The 14559-nt window shown below is 38.6% G+C and overlaps 1 protein-coding gene across 6 annotated transcripts in view; it reads left to right on the forward strand.

Moving 5' to 3' along the window:
- The first annotated feature begins 3518 nt into the window (after positions 1-3518).
- The window catches only part of LOC140741801 (voltage-dependent L-type calcium channel subunit alpha-1D-like), a 351948-nt gene continuing 340907 nt past the window's right edge, over positions 3519-14559 (forward strand). For all 6 annotated transcript variants that reach the window (XM_073072200.1, XM_073072201.1, XM_073072202.1 and 3 more), the window contains exons 1-3: positions 3519-3847; positions 4577-4886; positions 7076-7181. In XM_073072200.1, the coding sequence (XP_072928301.1) occupies positions 3820-3847; positions 4577-4886; positions 7076-7181 (444 nt within the window). In that variant the 5' untranslated portion in view covers positions 3519-3819. The remainder of the gene's footprint in view (positions 3848-4576; positions 4887-7075; positions 7182-14559) is intronic.

Genomic DNA, 14559 nt, shown 5'->3' on the forward strand with positions numbered 1-14559 from the left:
TTCAAAAAGCATAAAAGAGACAGTCATAATTCTCTTGTGGTCTAGATTCAAATATAGTCTGGAATAGGTAAAAATAGGAATTTATCTTCCCTAAAGAATGTTAGCAAATCAGATGCAATTTGTTAAAAATTCGTTGATTTAAAGTTTAAGTTTATTGTCATGTCAACAGTATAAATGTATTCTGCCAAACAACATTCCTCCAGACCAAGGTGCATAACACTGTACATATAACTCACATACAACACAAGAAGTAATATTACCACAAATAAATTAATAAATAAAGGTGCATTAACACCATGAGTTAAAAAGTAAACAGTGTAATGCTACTCACAAACAAGAGAGAATCTGCATATGCTGGAAATTCAAGACACACACACACACACACACACACACACACACACACACACACACACACACACACACACACACACACACACACACACACACACACACACACACACACACACACACACACACACACACACACACACACCCCCCCCCCCCCCCCCCCCCCAAAGAACTCAGCAGGCCAGGCAGCATCTATGGAAAAAGAGCAGTCCTGCGAAAGGGTTTCAGCCTGAAACTTCGACTGTATTTTTCCCGAATTCCTTCAGCATTTTGTGTGTGTTGAGTGTAATGCTATTGATGGTTCAGATGTGGTGAGACCTGGGTGGTGGGAGTGAGTTCAGTAGTCTCTCAGCCTGGGGGAATAAGCTAACAGTCCTTGCTCACCACTATTGATATTTCTTATTTCAACTTTATTTAATGCAATTATTTGAAATCTTAGCTGCTATGGTGGGATGTACATTTGTATCTTAAGATCATTATTTCAAATGCGTAATACCACTAATCTATTCTCACATCAGCAGAAACCAAAAAGCATTGTAAAATCCAAATTGATAGCAAGGCAAATAGCATGGGCAATACTTTGGTTTGTAAACAGCAGCTTGGATCATATGTAGAATGAGGGGTGAGTAGAATGGAATTGGTAGTTGAGGTCTAGAATGGTGTGGAAATTTTATGTAGTGTTAATATAGTGGGCTGGTGAAAGTAGTGGTAGATACAGTATTAACAGTGGAAGTCCCTATTCAACATTCTTTTTACAATGCAGAAACTTGGTCAGTTAAAGCATTTGAATCTCCTTGACAGTGTAATGACTCGCCTAGAGAAGGATTGTAAATATCTCAAAGTTAGGCTACGATATCCTTTACCTACAAGACTAGGTAGTGGGTGATTCAAGAAATTGAAGAGATTAACAGCATTTGACAGTGATATCTAACAGATATAGAATCTTACAAAAGTGAACAATAACTATGTTCTAATAAGATATGACTGTTCCTCGGCATAAGTTTTACATAATAAGAATTATACACAGATAAAAGATTATTATCCAGCCAATCTCTTGTGGCATTAAAGTGAATAGGCACTGTAATCCTTAAATGAAAAGTGGGTTAGCAGTGAAGTGAACTGAATCATGTATACAGACACGAATTAACTTTTCATCCCATCCTTGTTTCAAAATAATACTGTGAATTATGGAGACCAGAAGATAGCAGTGGATGATCAAAAGGGTAAAAGGGTAGAGAAAGATTTTCATGATCTCAAGATGCTCCAAGTTGCAATCAAATAAAATTTATATGGCAATGGATGAGATGATTCAGCCAATTTATGTACAGCATTGTCTGACAAACATGTTAACAATCAACTGTTCAGTAAGGGGTAATTATTGACCAAGAGGGACAAACCAGGGTGGATGGAAGAGAGTGAGAAAGAAGATTCAGACTAGAAGGCACCCTTTTGGACAGGGTTCACATGGTAAAGAGGAGCCAGGTAGGGCAGGGGAAAATGTTATGTGGTTTCATAAATCTAAACTAGTGACAAAGCTAATAAAAGGAAATCCTAAAATAATAAGCTGTAGGTAAGTAGAAAAAACATTAATTTGCATTTTAGATGTAATTGGTAAGCTATTTTAGATAGTATCATTAATGAAGTAATTTTAAAGGCTAGATGTTTTGTTTAGTCATAGATTAAATCTACAGAATAACTTACATTATAAGTATAGATGTACATGAAAAGTTTTAACAACCTCATTGCACTTTACAAGTAAGCTGTTCTTTGAAGTCTAGCTACTATTTAGGGCGATGTAGCAGGCAAATTGTGCACAGCAAGGTCTCAGAAATAGCAACGAGATAAAGAGCTAATCCAAGATGTTATTTGAAAACTAATAAAACAAAGGAATAGAAATTGCATACTATCAGCATCTTTGCCCTGCAAAGATAAAACTCAATCACAGGTTGCCTTGGGGTTCATTTATATTAGACTGGTAATCTGTGTACACATATTGTGCAGTCTCAGGCAGGGAGCTGGCCAAGAAGTCATTAAGATCAAATGGAAGTGGTGCTGGCAGCCATCCCAGTTGAATCCCAGGGAAAAAAAGACTGGAATGTGTTGAGCTGTGGGGGTGGGGAATGATGATGCACTGTGGATTAGAGCCATCATTCAGCAAACTAGACACCCAATTTAGACATTCATACTTAACGTTTTAGACATCCGTCAGGACGTTCAAAGATGGAGAATATATATTCTGCAATGGAATCATTACTTGATAATTTACTAGGCTTTACAAAGTTGCACACAGAACTGCAAACTACACCACAGTAAAAGTCAGTATTTCCAGGCTGAGGCAACCAGAGCCCAAGAAGTCATTATTGCTGATATTCAGGAAAAAGCTGGGTGCGGATGGGATTTGTATTAGCCTTCATCAGCAGGGAAGGGTTCATTCAATATACAGTACGACATTAGAAGCTTTTCATTTAATCTTCAAATACGTAGGTGTTGTGTGGATGGGGAAGCATCAATGTTCCCTTGAGAAAGCAGACCTCGGTGGTACATCAAAGGTGACGATTTCCTTCTGAAACACTCGTCTCCGATGGCTCCAATTGAATAATGTTGGAGAACCCCTTCACCTGAAATGCTAATTTCATTTCCCAAGGTATACATCCTATTTCTTTTCCTGAAACAGGCAGGCAATGATGAAAGTCTACCGAGACGAATTATCTCCCGTAAGGGAGGATGAGTTCTGAGGAACGACAGCCTATCTTCCCCCCCCCTCCCCCATTTTCCCACAACCTTCTATATAAAGTGTCACCGGGATGGTTCTCACGGTACCTATATCCTCTTCGGTGCCAGTGCGTCGAGGCCATCGTCCGAGCGCCTGGTGATCAGTGGTGGGGTGGGTGAGCTGTTATTTCTGGTTGCCAGCTCCCTGCCTCCTCGGGGGGGGGGGGGTGGTTGACAAATTCCCCCCCCCGCCCCCGCTGCTTGACGGTGCCGAGCGAGAACGCGCTCCCCCGCGCCTCCATCCACCATGTAAACAATGATGCACGTGCTCCCCCCGCCCCGCCCTCACCTCGCGCCCCATCTCCCTCCCCCCCCCTCCCCACTCGGTGAATCGGCTCGCGCTCGGGTTCGGCGGGCGGCTCGCTCGGTCGCTCGCTCCGTGTCACAGTCACGCCGGCGGCACCCGAGGCGGCGGCAGCAGAGGCGAGGCGAGGCGAGCGAGCGCCAGCGGGGCTGGGCTCCGGGAGACGGCGAGGGAGGTGTCGAGTGGAGTCGCCATATGGGAGCACAGAGCAGGGGTAGCGATGAAATCAGTGAGCTGAAGCACAGCCGCGGCCCGGATGTTACAACGATGTTGGATGAAAAGCGAAGGGGAACGAACTAGACGCCTTATTTCACTACCATGGGGGTCGGGGGATGAAGCACCATCTCGCCATTTCGCTTATAGTCATTTTTTGATGTCATATTAAGGCGGCGAGAATGTATGAATTAAGAGAACCATACCAAGGTAAATATCCTGTGGATAGAGTGATAACAGTCGCACAATCAAGGATGCTAGAGGTGTAATGACTTAAGGTTTTAATTAATACATCTGGCATTTACCGGAGGTTTTTTTTTGATTCACGAAACATCCTGGTTACAACGGAGGAATAAAGTGTTTCATCATTTTGGGTCAACAAAATTTGGCTAAGCATCATTATACGAGTTCGGCAGATGATAATATGTCCATCAGTAAACACTATTTTGGGTTTTAGAACTTTGAAAATGTAGATAAAAGATATTTCAGAATGAAATATAGTATATTGACCGGCGGAAACTCCGCTTCTGGAAATTGCAGACATCAGTTAAATCAAATAAAATGCAATCACTGAAGCATGCAGTGTGACAGTTAATGTGGCAGAAAGATACATACGCAATCCTCTGTTTAAATAAATACACTTAATGTTTGTTTCCGATTGAAAGAGTGCATGAAACCCCACTGAAATCGGCTGACAATGTATCTGCAACCTAGTTATGATCACAGCTGTTAAGATGGTATAGTTATTATTGCAGTTTTTGATGTATTTAATTAATTTGACTCTTGCAAACTGATGGTTTCTCGGTTATGTTTGCTCTTGATTTAAAGGTCCACTGTATAATTTTTAGAGTTTTAAGTCTATTCTATCTCTTACAGAGTTTATGTTTTAAACATGAAAGGCCTCTCATTTCTGATTACATTTTAAAAATACAATTACAGGAGTAAATTATGTCAGCAACAGACTCGCATTACCTAGCGAGGGACCGGGTCTCGTATCAAACTCCGAACCATCAAGACCAGCACCATTATCCTGGCAAGCTGCGATCGAGGCGGCCAGGCAAGCTAAAGCTGCCGCAACCATGAACTCCACGGAACCCAGCAGCACAGCAGCCCAAAGAAAACGCCAGCAATTCGCCAAGAGCAAGAAACAGCAAGGCAGTACCGCGAATAACAGGCCAGCCCGTGCCCTCTTCTGCTTAAATCTCAACAATCCTATTAGAAGGGCCTGTATTAGTATAGTAGAATGGAAGTATCCTTTTCCTCTACTCAAAAGCACGCGAATGATGTACACAAGGTCTCTGAAATAACACCGCGAAAATTTATTAGCTGCGTGTTTCAATTTTTGATTGTGTTCCTGCAAGGTCATCACAGGATTTGCATATTGCATATAGAATACGAGCAAATGTCAGACTTTGTACATTTGAGGATTAGAATCTCAGCTGAAGTACTCACAAGAGAAACCAGGAAAAATTCAACAATTTTCACAAGCCACAACAAATAATACTATCTAAAACAAGGAAAATCAATATAAATTAAGTGAACAGAAGTCAACAAGGAATCTTTGTGGTATTTCTATAGGGCCTAGTTACACCTGCACAGGAAATAATTACAGTGACCTATTTATTTGAAGGTGACTTCAAACATACTACCAAAGGTGCATCACTAAAACTTTGCATTTATGGTCATTACTGGTTTTTCTAATTACAATACTGTATTAACAAAATAAATCTTTTGACAAGCTTAATTCACAGATACAATTAGCTATTATGGTTTTCCTGACATTGAAATGTTTATTAGCAGTCTGACCATTTCAAATTAACTTTTACTAAAGCTTCAAACTATCACGTATATGAAACTTAGTGGCACCATACACTAACACAGAGGTCTGGCACATTAAGATGGAGACCTGAATTCAAATCCCACCATGTTAGCTCTGAAATTTAAATTTGGTTAGAGTCATAGAAAAGTACATCACAGAAGCAGGCCCTTTGGCCCATCTAGTCCATGCCAAGCCATTTAAACTCTACTTCCAATGACCAGCAGTGGGACCATAGCCTACCATCCATGCACCTACGCAAACTTAAACGTTGAAATTAAGCTTGCATGCTCCATGTGTGCTGGCTGCTCATTCCACACTCTCACAGCCCTCTGAGTGAAGAAGTTTCACCTCCTGTTCCATTTAAACTTTTCATCTTTCACCCTTAACTCATGACCTCTGGTCGTCCTCCCACCCAATCTCAGTGGAAAAAGCCTGCGTGCATTTACCCTACCTATACTCCTCATAATCTGGTATTTAAGATGAAAGAACAGGAGCTCCTGCCAATGGTGAACCACTGAATTATCATGAGGAAATCTGTCGTCCTTTCTTGATCTGATATAACATGACTCCACACCCACAGCACACTTGATTGATTTAAGCATCAGAGAACTTTTGGATGTATACATTGCATTCGAAAACAAACTAAACAGAACCTAATTTAAAGTAAATAAAACACAGTTAAATACTATTTAAATGTCACTTGACCTTCAGAACCTCACAAAAATATGATCCTAAATGCTGCAGTAATGTCACTATCGTGACTTTGCTTTTAGTAGCTATGCAACCTTGATCAAAGAAATATTTACTTTCATAATAAATTGACAATGTTTAGTTTTCTTTTGCAAAATAAAATGGATTTTAGCAAATTTTCAACATTATGTCCAGGCTAAGACAAGAATCTTGTCCTGATGAATGGTCTTGGACAAAAATGTCAACTGCTTACTCTTTCCCATAGATGCTGGCTGGCCTGCTGAGTTCCTCCAGCAGTTTGTGTGTGTTGCCATGATGTCCAAGTTAATTGTGCTTGCTGTTACTTTTGGTACCAACTTCAGAATAGTTGCGGGCAGCAGCATATGCAAAATTAAAGAAAGTCCAAAAGCAGTTGTCCTGGTTATGTCACTCTACCAATCATTCTATTTCAGTATGGAAATACACAGTGCTGTGAAACTGCACAGCAGATATAAAGAAGTTGTCACAGCTCATACTTTCAGATGTTACCCTGCAAAGTAATTAAAAACAATAAATATAACTAAATTATAAACATAGCTGGCAGATAATGTTGCATATTCTATTGTTGTAAATTATAAAGTATGAAATTGCTAAAATTGTTAACTGTTGTAATAATGTCCAATTGTTTCATGATAAATTATTATTAATTTTAATTAACTGAAGATTAGTTTCCTTTATATATATTCCGTGAAGTAATTTTCATTAAATTACTATCTTAATGGCTTTTCAAATAGAATGGAGAATCTTAATATAGAGTGTGATGTGTTTTCTATGAAAGTATTATAGTAACTAAAAGATAGATTATCTGTCAGACCTGAATGTGTATCATTTGGTATATGTTAAGTATTTAGATTCTTATTAAGAGAAATTTTCCTTAACTGGACATACAGGCCATTTGATATCTTTATATTGATTGCTATTTTTGCCAACTGTGTGGCCTTAGCTATTTACATACCTTTCCCTGAAGATGACTCTAATTCAACCAATCATGATCTGGTAAGAGTTTTCTAATTACTTCCATCTATTTAATTTTTTTGAGAAGCATTATGAGGATCATTCTTTAAAGAAAGATTAATATAGTTGCCTAATTTTCACAAAAAGGTGTTTTGCTTTCTGGTCTTTGTGGAATTGAAGACTGATTTATAAATAAGATCCAATCATCAAGAACATTTTAAAGATAAATTACTGTGCCTGCTGAGGATAAGCTTGGTTTTTATACTGTGATTTTTCCATGTACTGAAAATCTTACGTAAGTTAGAAGGGCATGTAATACAAAGTTTAGTTGTTTGTTCTGTATTATAGATTTGTGCAGTAAAAATTGTTATACTTTTCAATATTGATACAAATTAATTTCTTGCACCTGAATACAGAAACATCTTCTTGTTTAAATCTGTGTTTGGAATTGGGGAAAATCCACAGTGAATTGTAGTGAAACTATCGTGTCAGCAACTTGTGTCATTGTGTTTGAGCAGATCTTTACAAGGTCATCTTTTGAACTGGTTAGCGTATTCGAAATACTTTGTTAAAGTTGAACGATGAATTTCAAAGTTAAGCACTGAATATTATTTCTGAAATGTAGTAATTAATGTTCAATTTGTAGAATTAATATCAAAGCGGCACCAAATACATGATGTTTGAATAGTTTATTTTTTATGAGATTTTTATTCATTTTTGAAATCATTGGTAAGGCCAGTATTTATTACCCATCTCCCATTGCCTTTGACTTTCTGCACTATTTTGAAGTCGCTGTGTTTTTTGCACAGTATTATTGGAAAAGTTGTTCCATAAGCTTTTGATTGAGCACTGATGAAGGACTGGTGATATATTTCTAAATGAAGTGGTGGCTCAAATAGCTTGGATGAGTAACTGCAGTCAATGTGTAATGGTGGTAATAGGAATCAATGTTCAGGGTGCTTGATCTGGTACTGGTTGCTTTGTCCTGGACTTGAAGGTTGTGCATTTATCAGTGAATATTCCTGTTTCCACCCTTTTGAGGGGACTAAAATTATTGTTGAAGTTGCTGAAGATGGTTGGACTTCAGTTATGTTGAAAAGAACACCAGCAATAATAGCTAAAGTTGGAACAATTGAAGTATGATTTCTACCTCTAGAGTGTTTTTTTTCCCTTTTGATGCCCATTGAATGCAGTTTTAACAAGTGCACCAAGAATGCACACTCAGTCAAGTGCTGCCTTGATGTTAAGGGCAATCAAACTGACTTGAAGATTTCAACTCTTTATTCCATGCTCGGACCAGGGTAGAGTTGAGATTTGGAGCTGAGCGGTCCAGAGTGGCTATTGGTGAGTAGGTCATTGGTCGGTAAGTACTGTATGAAAATACTGTCAATGACAATTTCCATCACTTTGCTGATCACTGAGAAAAGACTGATTGGGCCGTAATTAGCCAGAATAGATTTGTCCTGCTTTTTGTCAAAGGAGTGCTTCGTCTATTGCACTGTGCTTGTGCAGAAAGCTTTTCGACAGGACATGGCAATTATTTCAAGTTGCCTTTTAAATTTGATTTTGTTCATAATTAGTCTGAAAGCATTGCCTTCACTTTATTTATGGGATGAGATGATTTCTGCCAATGCCACCTTTTATTACCCATCCTTACTTGTGTTTTGTACTGCAGTGAATTTTCCAGTGAAAGTCGATCATCTTGTTGTTCAGGAATTTGTGTAATTCCACCTTGGGATGGTATGTGACCTGGAGGAAACACTTCAAGTAATGGTGTTCCCAAGCATCTGCTGCCTTTGTCGTCTTTAGCTGCAGAAGCCATCAGTTTCAGAAGTATTGCTGAAGTAAAGTTAGTGATTGACTGTGGTGAATTTAATTGGTTGTGAACACTTACCAGCCATGGTATTTAGTGATAGTAAATGTGAATATTTAGCTGATTGTTTGAGTGGTTGTAGTGATCATAGCTGTTTTGTCTTGGATACTTCTGAGCCGCCTGTGTTGCTGGAGTTGTGTTCATCTAGGCAAGTATACAGTATTTCATCTCAGTCTTTGGTTGTGCCTTGTAGATAGTAGAAAGGTTTTGGGGAGCTCAATTGGTGATTCATCGCATGATGCCCCAGTCACTGACCTGTTCTTGGAGACACCGTATTCATTTGGTTGGTTTCTTCATTGAATTGAATTGACTTTATTTCTTGCATCCTTCACATACATGAGTAAAAATCTTTACGTTACATCTCTGTCTAAATGTGTATTGTGCAATCATAGTAATTTATAATAAATAGAACAGTCAATGTAACATAGAAATACACATAAATCAGCGTGAGTTAATCAGTCTGATGGCCTAGTGGAAGAAGCTGTCCCGGAGCTTTTATGCTGTGGTACTTTTCCTGGATGGTAGCAGCTGGAATAGATTGTGGTTGGGGTGACACAGGTCCCCAATGATCCTTTGGGCCTTTTTCTCACACTTGTCTTTGTAAATGTCCTGAATCATGGGAAGTTCACAACTACAGATGTGCTGGGCTGTACCACTCTCTGCAGAGTCCTACGATTAAGGGAGGTACAGTTTCCATACCGGGCAGTGATGCAGCCAATCAGGATGCTCTCAATTGTGCCCCTGTAGAAAGTTCTTAGGATTTGGGGGCCCATACCAAACTTCCTGAACTATCTGATGTTAAGTTTCTGGTGCCTGGCACTTGTTAACATCACAGATGTTAAAAATGACAATCTGTTATGAACTTAGTTTGGATACTTCAAACAACTGTTCAAATCCATACTTTTATTTTTCAGTCTATTTTGTGCAGAACTGACTTCAACTCTTGGTTGTAAGTTTGTTCTAATATGCTTTTTGCCAGTCTGGAAGCAGCAGAAGAAGGGTTTTCTGAATGTATCCACATGAACATGCCAGTGACTATTTTTCAGAATTTCATTGGTGTAAAATAGCTGTACAGCTGTTAGAGTTGAATTATTTGTACAGGAACAAGAGCAACAGTTCTTTTCTGTTAGGTGAATTTTCAGGATAGGATGGAGATTCCAGGACATTTGAAATTAATGATTTCCTAGTGGCAGTAAACCTCCTGCTCTTCAGCAAATACTTTTCAAGGCTTTGAAAGCATTTTAAAATGGCCTTTCCATGGTGGTTAGGATTATGTGAGGGACGCAAGGCCAGTGAACAATCTCTTCTTCCCTTTTATACGATACCTTATTTAACTTATGATTGGTGGATATAAAAATATTCCTTTCTATCATGGTTTAGAAGTTAAGCTCTGCCCCTGTCCTCCCAGTGATATTATTTTGTTACTGAGGGTTATTGGCTGTAGATACTGGGAATGACCTTCCTCATACTCTGATCAAACCAATTAATTAACATAGCTGGGTGTTTATGTTCATCTATTCTACCAGACCAACCTGGCAGCTCACATGAATTGTAACATTGCCAGTTTTCTTCTGCTTTCCCTTGTCTTCTCTCATTTCTTGATACTTTTAAGTTAATAGCTAGGAGGTGATAAGAGTTGTACAAAAAAGTTCATCTTCAGTTATTTACCTAATGAAATAAGTGTGTTTCTTCTTTACCTCTCTCAGATATTTTGGAACAAGATGCTTAGACTGAATTCTGATATTGTGCTGTATTAATTGAGTGCATATATGTTTTGATATATTCACATACTAATCTAACCAGTAAATCAGGCTATGGTGACCTTGGTGTGTGTGTGCATGTGGTAACAAGATTAGCTGTTTCAAAATATTCAAATGGTGCAATGTTCACAGTGTTGGTGTTTTGTTTTCTAATGGGAATGTTTGTGAGCGTACTGAATAAGACCTGAGTTTATATAAAATGTAAACGAGTCCAGAATGTTTTATGTTTTTGTATTACCTTTATTATCAAATGATAGTAAGAATATATTAGGGAATGAACAATTTGATAAAGATTAGTATTTTTAATGGTTAGAAAATATTTCTAATCACGTGGCGAATAATTTTCTCTTGAGCGTATGGTTCAGTAAATGAAGTGCCAATTTTGTTCATAGATATATCATCAATGGGCACAAAATTTCTTTTCTGCCCAACAATCAGAATTTGTGTTAAAAGAAAATGAAGAGGTTGTGGATATTTGTGCTCATGATGTAAATAGAAATGGTGTATTTTTTAATCTGATGTTGAAATTAAACGGTCAGGATGTAGATAGGATCTAATTAGACTGATAGGCATTGCATTCTTTATTTTTTATATTTATACATGATATATTTTTCATAGAATATATCTAACACCAATAGAAGTCTTGAACAACAGAAATACTTTCAGTTTCATTTTAATGGCATTGTTTCTTTGTACATATTTACAGTTATTGAGTAATTGTGGAGAGTTAAGCACAGATTATTGCTTGTAAGCGCTGAGATTTGAATTGTGAAGATACTGCAATGGAAACATTTCTCTTGTTCAGGATTTCCTCTGGGTTTCTTTATTATGACTTCAAATAAATATCAAGATATTTTGCAAATTATTATCAGGAATTTAGTGATTACAGTTTAGTGTTATCAGCAGAAGTATAAAACTCTGGATAAGTTATATGTACAAAATAACTACAAGTGGATTGTAGTGCTCTGAATGTATCTTGCTATATCATTTAGATTTGTATGATAAAATAGTTGAGTTAACAATTAAGTCAATTAATAGAGGGGTTTGAATTCAAAAGAAATTGCTATGTGCCTGGTGAAGTTTGAAGAAGCATAATACATGAAGATAAATACTGAGACCATGATTTCAAAGAAGTTAACTGATCTCTGTTGTCACTTTTCTCCATGTTCAAGGAAGAACAATAACAAGGGCATGCAGGAGGAGAGTTAAACCAGACCCCTGGGTTACATTTTTTTTATTCACCTGGACCACTGTAGCACTGGCGCTGGTAGTGATGGTATTGATTTGCAGTTTTTAACCCCTAATTAGCTCATGATCCTGCACACTTTCTGGAGTTATCAAAAAATCTGGAACATTTAATATGTTGTGCTATAAAAAGAGATGTTTGTTTATTGCCATTAAGACCATAATTAGGAGCAGAATTAGGACATTTGGCCCATCGAGTCTGCTCTGCCATTTCATCATGGCTGATATATTTTCCCTCTCAGCCCCAATCTCTTGCCTTTGCCTGTATCTCATCATGCCTTGACTGGTGAGGAATCTAACGACTCTACCTTAAATAGTAAAGATTTGACTTCCACAGCCACCTGTGGCAGCAAATTCCACAAGTTCACCACTCCCTGGCAAAAACACTTCCTCCTCATGTCTGTTGTAAAAGGACATCTCTCTATTCTGAGGCTGCGTCCTTTGTTCCTAGACTCACCCACCATAGAAAACACTTTCTCCACATCCACTCTATCGAGGCCTTTCAACATTTGTTAGGTTTCAATTAGGTCACCCCTCAGCCTTCTGAATTCTGGTGAATACTAGAATTCTAGAATGTCAGAGCAACATTTTTTTGTAACTGTAATCTGTTATTGATTACAAATCTGACAATATGGAATTCAAACAGGAAATACTGGACAAACTTAGCAGGTCTGGCAGTATTACTTCACAAGAACTGGATGAATGAAAAACTAAATATAATTTAAATTGCAGAGATGGGATGTGTGGAGAGAAATTAAGCAGGATTTGTGATGGGATGCAGATCCAAGTTGTTAGACAATAAACTGGACTGGTCAAAGAACACTGAGGCTGTCTACAAGAAGGGTCAGAGCTGTCTCTATTTCCTGAGGAGACTGAGGTCCTTTAACATCTGCCAGACGATGTTGAGGATGTTCTACGAGGCTGTGGTGGCCTGTGCTATCATGTTTGCTGTTGTGTACTGGGGCAGCAGGCTGAGGGTAGCAGACACCAACAGAATCAACAAACTCATTCGTAAGGCCAGTGATGTTGTTGGGGTGGAACTGGACTCTCTGACGGTGGTGTCTGAAAAGAGGATGCTGTCCAAGTTGCATGCCATCTTGGACAATGACTCCCATCCACTCCATAATGTACTGGTTAGGCACAGGAGTACATTCAGCCAGAGACTCATTCCACCGAGATGTAACACTGAGCATCATAGGAAGTCATTCCTGCCTGTGGCCATCAAACTTTACAACTCCTCCCTCGGAGTGTCAGACACCCTGAGCCAATAGTCTAGTCCTGGACTTATTTCCACTTGGCATGATTAGCCTATTATTATTTAATTATTTATGGTTTTATATTGCTATATTTCTACGATATTCTTGGTTGGTGCGGCTGTAACAAAACCCAATTTCCCTTGGGATCAATAAAGAATGTCTGTCTGTCTGTTTGAAGGATACAATGTTCCTGAATGCTTTGACTTCACAAATACAGAGTTAGCTATGGGTGCTAACAAAAGGGGCTTTGGGGACATTTCTTAAATATCTCCAGTCCATATAATGAGTAAGGTTAATTCATCTGTCTGTATTTGGTTCAGCTAGTGTCGCTTCAGCCTTTTCCAATTGACTGAGACTGGCTGCTGAAGGAGGAAAGAGGTTAAAAGAGACAATTTGCAATGATGATCTTGACCGCTTTCCCTTTCCCATCCCAACTAAAAAATGTTCAGGGTACGCTGATTTATTAAAACTTCTAAATCTTTATTTGTAACATTGTAGAATATCGCCCTCCATTACTAAAAATAAGGGGAAACGTAATGACTGCTTAATCAGCCTGCTCTCAAATCAACTGTTATCAAGTGGCACCTGCTCACTCAATTTTGGTTTCCATACGATAACTCATATCCAGACCTAATCACGATGGTGAAGTAGGATTGATCATCCATGACATCAAAGAAGTATCTGAACAAGATTGGCATTGTGGAATTCTAGTAAACTGAGGTCAGTAGGCCTCAGGGGAAAAGATTACAATGGTTCTGTGCAAAGAAGGTACTGTGAAGGTAGCAAGACTGAGACAAGATTGAGGCCTATACTGAGAAGTGGTATATAACGTTTGCATCACTAAAGAATGAGGCAATATTCTTGAACAGGAGACTATAAGCACCTACCTTTGACATTCAATGGCATTATTATTGCTGACTTCCCACCATCATCATTAATCAGAAACTCCAGTACATCAACTGCATAACTACTGTGGCCACAACAACAGTCATAAGGCTGGATATCTTGTGGGCAATGACTCGCACTTCAGAGCCTTTCTACCATCTTTATGGCGCAAGTGTATGAAATATCTTCATTTGCTTGGATGAGTGAAGTTTCAGAAACTCAAGAAGCTCAACACCATCGAGGGGGTGAAAAAAGAACTGCTGGCTTGATTAGTACCCCATTTATCACCCTAAACATTCCCAACCCTACCAGAACACAGTAGCTGCATTATATACCATTATACTCTGTTAGTTCTCATTTTATCATTTTTTGTCTGGCAAGACTGTTGATGGGTTATGGAA

Source organism: Hemitrygon akajei, chromosome 19 (genome assembly GCF_048418815.1).
Source record: "Hemitrygon akajei chromosome 19, sHemAka1.3, whole genome shotgun sequence".
Lineage (NCBI taxonomy): Eukaryota > Metazoa > Chordata > Chondrichthyes > Myliobatiformes > Dasyatidae > Hemitrygon > Hemitrygon akajei.